Genomic DNA, 8346 nt, shown 5'->3' with positions numbered 1-8346 from the left:
ACATGCATGAATGAGTCAAAGCAAGGCTTTGGGCATGTTTTTTATGAGAGTATAACATTATAACATGATATAAAACTCAAAAAGTTGATTTTACAGGATATTTCCCCTTTAAAATAAACCTGGATGCCTAAAGGGAGCTTTTTGACAAAAAGTAACTTAAATACCTTTTTTGATAAAAGCAAAGGATCCTTTTAGCTCTGTTCTTTTCCTGTATCCTGTCCAAAATCAAAGATGCAAGGTTGGTCAGTTGCTGAACAATCTGTCTAATCCGAGATTGAGACTAAACTGGATCACTTTCGTCTTAAAACAATGCCCAGCTCAAACATGTTGTAAAACTTTACACCACAGTTGCTTTTTTACTACACCAGTGTGGGTGTAATTCTTTAAACATTAACAGATTAAAAGATAAATTAAAAAAAAATTATTGTTATCTTAAAAATATTGATGCTGATGAATTATTAAAATCCACGTTACAGGTTTGAATGATTATTGGCTGATGACATGGAGCTGTGTTTAGCCTCTTATTTCTGTAATAAACAACAGCTAAACCTTAAAAAAAACAAAGATCAGACTGAAATCAGACTTTAAAGATGTCATTGCTTTAAAGGATTAAGGAAGTCTTTAATGTAGAGCACTTTGTTCAGTAAGTGTTGACTGAAGGCTAATGCAGAGGGTGTTTGTATCACAGATGAGGGATTACCCTTTATCTCCAGAACCGGAAAGACAAGTGACATGACTAAAATAAAAGGATGGAGAAACAAGTTCTCAACTATCCAAGAAACACCTGCTTCTAATTGTGACGGTAAGAGTTGTTGGTTTTCTTGTAGCTTCAGGTAGCTTAATACCAGATTCAGATATATTTTTGTGTTTGTTATTCTTCTAAAATAAACTAAAGGTTCTGGGTTTTTTTTCCCTCAAAGTACCACCAAAGAACCTGTCTGCCTTCTGCAGCAACATGTTGGACGAGTACTTGGAAAGTGAAGCTCAGCAAATCAGCGATCGAGCTGCTGCTTTCTCCACAAACCCTGAGAGCTCAGTGACCTACCAGCTGCCGGCCAAAAGCTCCAGCTACGTGAAGACCCTGGACAGTGTACTCAGGCATCAAAACGCTGCATCCCGGGTCCCAGAGGCCCCCAACAGACCATGCCCCCTGTCTCGCAAACCCCCACCTTACATGTCTCTGAGGTCACAGGTGTCCCCTCTGACCAGCCCTGAACCCCAACGTCCTGCTGACCCTCAGCCCACATCCTCATCCACACACCCGGACTCTTCCTCTGGAAATGGTTTTATTTCACGAAGGTATGAGTTTGGTTCTGGGTTGTCTTGTTAATCCCAAACATTTAGTATTTTTTTCTGTTTTGGCTGTAATTTTTGGGGACTGCAGCTCGTCACCAAAACTCAGATCTTCAGAAGCACGAGATAAGAATAAAGTTGTAGTCGAATCTCTCAGACTCTCATGTCTGGAAGGTCACAAATGCATTAATCTGCTTTAGTTGAGCTTTATTGTCATAAATATTTAGTTTTTCTCTTCTACCAGTACTTCAAGTTATAGTTGTAGATGAGGTCTTTGAATGACCGCAGTTTGGAGAAATATATTTATGATGAACAGAACTACACAAAAGAGTTTGTTTTGAAATAACTCCTGTTTCAAAAACATTAATAAACTATCATTACTTGTTTCCTGTTTTTGTTCAATATATCATGTTTAGACACCAACTTTCTGTCTTTAAGGTTTGTTTGTTTTTCTACATGAAGTCAAACATGGTTTTATATTTTAGGATTCTTGTCTTTCTTTTGGCTTCAGGTTATTGACAATCGAAGCAGCAGTGTGTAAGACTCCTCCTCCTCCCGAGATGCTGGGTCAGAACCAAGCACAAAAAGCTATCTCCAGCCAGGACCAGCTGTTTGAGGAGAGGGCAACCTTGAACCAAGCCCTGAGCAGAACACGCCTGACTCCAGAAAGAGTAACGATGGCTCTGTCAGCACTGACTCAGCAGGTGTGTGTTTACTCTAGTAAAGAACGTTTCCCCCAGTTTTCTGTACTAAAAGTAATACAGTCTGTCCTCCCTTTAAACCAGACACGGCCCCATCAGATCGCAAACCCGCCTCCGGTTCCTCATACCGATGAGGAACCTAAATGTGGCCGTGAGTTCTGCAGATTGGGTTGTTTGTGTTCCAGTCTGCAGCGTCAGGAACAAGAAACCACCCACTGCGGACAGCCTGAGTGCATGTTTGACTGTACCTGCTCCAACAGTAAGATCACCTGTCAGTTTTACAGATATATAGGGCTGCATTTAGGTTTGGTAGTGGCTAAAAATCATTCCCAACTCACACTCTGAGCGCTTTTCAGTTGTGCTGAAAATCGCGTAGAATCAAAGAATTCTGAATTTTGGGATGAACGGTGAAGGTTAAATTCTTGGCCTGTTTATTATTAAACTATTTGTAACTTTATTATAAAGGCCAGTATCATAACATGCTTTCACTTAAGTATAATTTATTTCTTACCTTGACTACATAGTTTTCTACAACAACAGAAATGAGGCATTTTAGTTTTATTTAGCTATTTTTATTTATTTCGGCTTTTGTTTTATTTTATTGTTTATTTTCTTGATTGTTAACACAAGGCCTTTCCCCTCCTCAGCTGTGACTAATATGGAGCAGTCGGCTCAATCTCGCCCAAGTTTCAATACTGAACTGTGGAAGGGTGACACCTTGAAAAGTGATTCGGATGCACTTAATGTTCCTAAAGGTTCTGAATCTTTGGTCCCAGCAAAGGTCCAGAAACGCAGCGAACCTCACCCAGTGCCTGTGGTAAAATAACATTTATTTAGAATTTTATGTATATAAAAGTCATTCCTTTTTATAACGTTGTTGTTCTAAAAATCTGTTTGTTTTTCCTGTAATGACAACCTAATTCCAGATACGTGAAGAGGATAAGGATTTTGTGTATAAGTATTTGGAGAGCAAGTTGACCTGTGCACGTGTTCGAGCGTTCGACAGCGAGCCTCCTCCTGTGGTCACCTTAAACATTGAGACTGTGTTTAAACCAAAGGTTGCCAAAACCCCTCTAAACTTCACTCAAACCTTGTCTAAAAAGGACTACAAGCCTCTTGTGACGAGTCAAAAATCAGGTAAAGAAATAACTCCACCTTATCTGTGCTGTAACAGTTTTACTCTTGTTTTAGAGCAGTGTGTTCCACATTATATAAAATTATATTTAAAGACACATTTGTCATTTTACACATCCATCCATGTGGTGGGGGAGCCTTAAAAGGGAGCCCTGACTAGTTGTAACATTAGACTTTATTTGTTAAACATTTACTTCAACTAAATGGAAGTTTTCACGTCACAAACAACTTTTTACATGTGCAAGTAATCGTTGATCCTTTTAAGATATTCATTGCTGTGCATCTCCGTTGTTCCTCAGAAGAAAAGCCATCTCAGGAAAAAGAATCAAAGAAGCAGATCCACATCCACTCACTCTGTCAGTGGAAGAAGGACCGTAAAAAGGTTCTGGAAGGTCTGTACGAACGCTTGAATCAGAATCGGCTTCACCAGCGTTTCTTCGTCGGACCTTACTGCATCAGGCCGGTCTCTAAAGTCACCCTGCGGAAACCCAGTGGCTCAGTCGTCACCTACAGGGTGTGTTTACGTTACTCTCCAAATATGTCTGACATTAATTATAGTGTGTACATTTCTTTCAAGCTGACAGGTCTGATTGCTGTTTTCCACCCGTTCTTAGATCCAGATCAAAAAACCAAACCATGTCAGTGACTATGAAGAGGAATCTGATGATTATGATGTCTATGACAGTGATGAGAATGCTAATTCAGAGGAGGAAGATGAGCTGGTTGAGGATCCAGAGATGTGGTATGGGGTCGCTCCCTTCCTGAGGGGTGTGGTACCGGCTGGCTGTCTGAGCGCCAAGAAAAGATCCATCGGCTACAAAGCTACTGGACTTATAGAGGTATTTATAAAAGAACTGCCACAGTGTGAAAAAATGGTTTATAAGTTGAGGTTTTTTTTTTTCTCAGAAAACTACATCTACAAGAAAACTAGGACACAACTATGCACAAGAGTTGAAATCTGAGTTTTTTGTTTAGAGCTTAAAGCTTAGTTAAGATTTATTTAAAATACTGAACACTTAGGATTACTATTCTAATTTATCATATTACATTAGAAATTTTAAGTGATAGACAGGTTGTGCTGCTTGGTTTCTTGTGCTGGGAGGTACATTTATTTGTGCAGTACTGTATTGGAGTTGATGCCACATAAGGACACAAATGTAGAAGTGAGTGTGTTGGTCTTCCTGTTTCTGGTAAGTTGTGTGAACAGACCTTAAAAAGAATGAAAGCTGTGGGATTTCTTTGTAGTGTTTTTTTTTCCACCATTCTCTTTACCTGTTAAATAATTTAAAAATGTTTTGGTATTCCTGCTGCCGCTAAAACGCACTTGTAACTCCTTCAGGGTTCTGACAGGTGTCTTGGTGGTCTTTCACTTATATTATCTTCTTGCACGGTTACTCAAGGCTCCATCCAAAGCTGAACAGTTGATGTGCAGTCACGTTGTTGCTCGACATGTTTTCACACAGCTTTCACAGCCCATGAGACACACGATGCAGAGCTGGAAAACCCTTCATGCTGTTGTACATGGCACAGCGCAGGGTTTCTTTGTCAAGCTGTCTTGACAAAGTTGCACACTGTTCAGCATCGTTGTTCCTCCATGTACAATGCGCTCTCTCCATCTGTGAGTTTTTTTGTCCTTTGACTGTCTTTAAAAGTAGATAGGTGGAGGTACCGGTACTTTCTGACTGTCGCTGAAAGCTGCTCCTCAAAACTATCCATGCTGGTTGGATGCACAACACAACTTCTGGAAGTGGAGCAGTTGAAGCAAAATGCTGCCATTGTTGTCAGAGCACTTTTCCACATAAAAACACCCCCATGAACTTCTGACCAATCACACTTTTGCATGGTGAGGGGGCCAAAAAGTTAGCCCGGGGGGCTTGTGCCAAGAATGTTTGGACGACACAAGGCTGAGAACAAAATAATATGACAATGTAATTTTCGTCACACAACCACATCAGTGAAAGGGGATTTTGCAGGTTCAGATGGACCATGGTCTCATATTCCTTCCATGTCTTAATGATGGATTTACCAGAACTGGAGATGTTAAGAGCTTTGGAAATTATTTGTATTCGACCTCTGACTTGTACTCTTTCAACAATCCTTTTTTCCTAGTTAAATTGAGACAGTTACTTTAAAGTGAGTTAATCTTTACGCAGTCATTTAATCAGTCCATCCATCATCTTCCACTTGTTCTTTATCCTAAATGTCTTGTTAGATTCTGTTCTTAATAAAAGTTGGTTACTTTGAAACTGACCTGTTTAACTTAAGAATTCTACCTCCAGCTGTGCTAAAGAAAATGCTTTTTTGTTTTTATAAATGCTTATGGATTTCTTTAACTTCACTCTATATTGCTTTATTTTTAGGTAAATGGGAAACATTACAATTATGCCAGACTGGCACTTGGAAACATGGGATCTCTGCATCCAGCTAACCGCCTCGCAGCCTTCGTCACAGGCCGACTAGCCGATCCAAAAGCACCTCCTAAAACGGTCCCTCTGCATCAAAGCTCTGTGATTAAATCCGTCGCTGCAGGATCAGTTCCTAACACCTCTGCCTGCAAAATGGTTCTTCCAGGTGCCGTTGAAAAGGCTCGGACAACAAATTTACATCCTGCAGGTAAAATGGTCTCTGTTGTCTCAACACCAACTCTTTGTTATAAACTTCCTAAATAAGAAAGCATGAATCGATAAAGAAACTCACAGATTATTATCATCTAAAGGCCCTGTTACACCATAATGTTTTAAACAACTTGTGAAATATATCATATGCTCAACTCATTACCATGACAGGATGTGTCCATCCAAAAGAGGCTTTCAGTAGTTATTTTGTTCTATCTTCAGCAAAGACACTTTTAGTGTCCATTATTTTTGTCTCATCTCTTACTGTTTTTCTCTCTTTTAATTTTTTTTTAGTTGAGCTCTTAAAATCTCTCAATAAAGGGTCAGTTGCCATGCATCAGCCTTCACCAAACTCCCCGGCAATCTACCCAGTCCAGTTATTAATCCCAATCCAGCCTCTGCCTCAGCCTCAGAACAGCTCCACGTCTTTGTCCGGCTCGCTCACCGTCTCGCCGTCACTGAAGAACCCTGCCTTCCTGGCTCAGAGTGGGACGTATACATTCAGAATCTGCCCTCCGTCCAACCAGGCTGCCGGAGGCCAGAATCCACCTGGAGTTGTCCTGCCTGGAGGTTTCACTCTCATCGAACTCCCAAAACCCGGACCCGACGGAGCCCCACAAGAAGTCAAACCTCCTCCTCCTCCTCCTCAGACAACAGAAACAGGCAGCACAGCTCAGGATAAAGACGCCGCCTCTAATCTGAGCACCATGGCAAAACAGTTCGTTGGTTTTGAAACTCTTAGTAAAGTTAAAGACCTGCTGCGCAGGAGGTTGGCCCAGTCCACTTCATCTCCAGGTCCGGTTTCTGATGAGAAGGTACAGTCTGTGGAAAACAGTGAGGCTGAAAACAGGCCGACATCGTCACAGGAGTCAAACTTTGATTTCTCCTCAGAAGAATTCAGCTCTGACTTTTCAGATGAAGAAGAGTTTGATGATGTAAGCTTTCTGATAATATTTATAAAGTTAGTTTAAATCTACATACTGTATGTAAACTGTATTTGTTGTTATAATTTGTTCACAATGCATGTTTTTTTTTTAGGATGGGTCCGTGGACATTGAAACTGTAGAAGAAGGAAAACAGGTAGAGGTCATTGCTAAAATGAAGGAAGATGCTTTAAAGAACAATCTAAGGTAATGTGTTCATATTGTACCTGCTGTTAATAGTTCAGATGAGATTGTCTGGAGAGCACATTTTTTGTGTGGATAAAAATTAGAAACGTGCTGATTCTGAATTTTTGGCCAGTATACAGTAGATTTCTGGTTTTTGAAAAGCTCCGACCTGCTGATACCAATTTCCTTTCAATGAACTAACTAATACAAAGTCATATGTATTCAAGATTATCTGCTGTCTTAAAACGAATACATCCTCAAAGATACCTTCTACACTGATGACATGCACTGTTGCCAAGTAAAAAGTAGCTATTTGCTGTTCTAAACATTTTTAGATTACTTTATTGAATTTGCATATTGGCTCATTTTAATGCAATCACGATCTAGGCTGTATGAAATAAATATCTATGATGGAGAGACAAAAGTGAGTGAAAAACTCTGTTTGGAACTACAATTGAACTTAAGAAAATTATGACTTTGAGTTGTCTAGAACTATTATCACCACATTTATTTTTCCTGTACATTTTCAAGTAAAGAAAAAAATATCTAGATTTATCACTAGTTGCTATAAAAAGGTGCTAGAAGGGTCTGAAAACTGGCTAAATTTAGTAAGAAAGTGGCTTGACAAATACCAACCACCTACTCATTTGAGTCCTGTGTTAATGGTGCATTCATGGACCCAAAAAATGGTTGGATTTCTCAGGACTTACCGAATAAAAAACTCTCTCTGGTTTTAGCCAATCAAGGTGATTATGGTTTCAGGACGATTGCTCTGTGCATCCCTGATTAAAATGGATGAATAGAAGATCAATGAATGGGTTCATGATGGATATATGATGGAATGATGGTTAGGTGATCAGGGTTTTTCCTAATTTATCATTAGGCTGGTGGGCCTCCAGGCTTTACATGCCTCCCCGCCAGACTAACGTTCATTTACTTGGAATGGACGTCACTCATGGAGYTTGTGCTAAAAATAGCACTTGTCATCGTGCTGTGAAGCTAAAATCTATTGTAATGTTTCTCAGTGTGCAAAAACGAGTAATAGAAAAACACAGACCTCCTCCACTCCATCTCTCTGTCCCAGCACTGCTCTCTTACACACACACAATTTTAACAAAAACACTGAGTTTCCGGTGGGCTGCCGAAGTGGCCCTACCACCAGGCTTAGCAAGATTTTTGAGGGAAACCCTGGGTGATTATTGATGTAGGTAGGTAGGTAGGTAGGTAGGTAGGTAGGTAGGTAGGTAGATAGATAGATAGATAGATACAGTTGTGGTCAAAAGTTTACATACACTTGTAAAAAAACATAATGTTATGGCTGTCTTGAGTTTTCAATAAGTTCTACAACTCTTATTTTTCTGTGATAGAGTGATCGGAACACATACATGTTTGTCACAAAAAAMAGTCATAAAATTTGATTCTTTCATAAATTTATTATGGGTCTGCTGAAAATGTCACCAAATCTGCTGGGTCAAAAATATACATACAGCAACA

At 39.8% G+C, this 8346-nt stretch overlaps 1 protein-coding gene across 1 annotated transcript in view; it reads left to right on the top strand.

The window, feature by feature from the left end:
• The window catches only part of mgab (MAX dimerization protein MGA b), a gene marked incomplete at its 5' end in the record, with an annotated part of 33186 nt that overhangs the window by 19158 nt on the left and 5682 nt on the right, over positions 1-8346 (top strand). The window contains 11 exon segments of the mRNA XM_014009898.1: positions 689-802; positions 921-1299; positions 1805-1997; positions 2079-2253; positions 2642-2811; positions 2921-3131; positions 3428-3642; positions 3743-3967; positions 5489-5741; positions 6038-6678; positions 6782-6873. Of these exon segments, the coding sequence (XP_013865352.1) occupies positions 689-802; positions 921-1299; positions 1805-1997; positions 2079-2253; positions 2642-2811; positions 2921-3131; positions 3428-3642; positions 3743-3967; positions 5489-5741; positions 6038-6678; positions 6782-6873 (2668 nt within the window).

This window comes from Austrofundulus limnaeus, unplaced genomic scaffold (genome assembly GCF_001266775.1).
Source record: "Austrofundulus limnaeus strain Quisiro unplaced genomic scaffold, Austrofundulus_limnaeus-1.0 Scaffold63, whole genome shotgun sequence".
Taxonomy (NCBI): Eukaryota; Metazoa; Chordata; class Actinopteri; order Cyprinodontiformes; family Rivulidae; genus Austrofundulus; species Austrofundulus limnaeus.
This window is presented reverse-complemented; position numbering and strand designations above follow the sequence as displayed.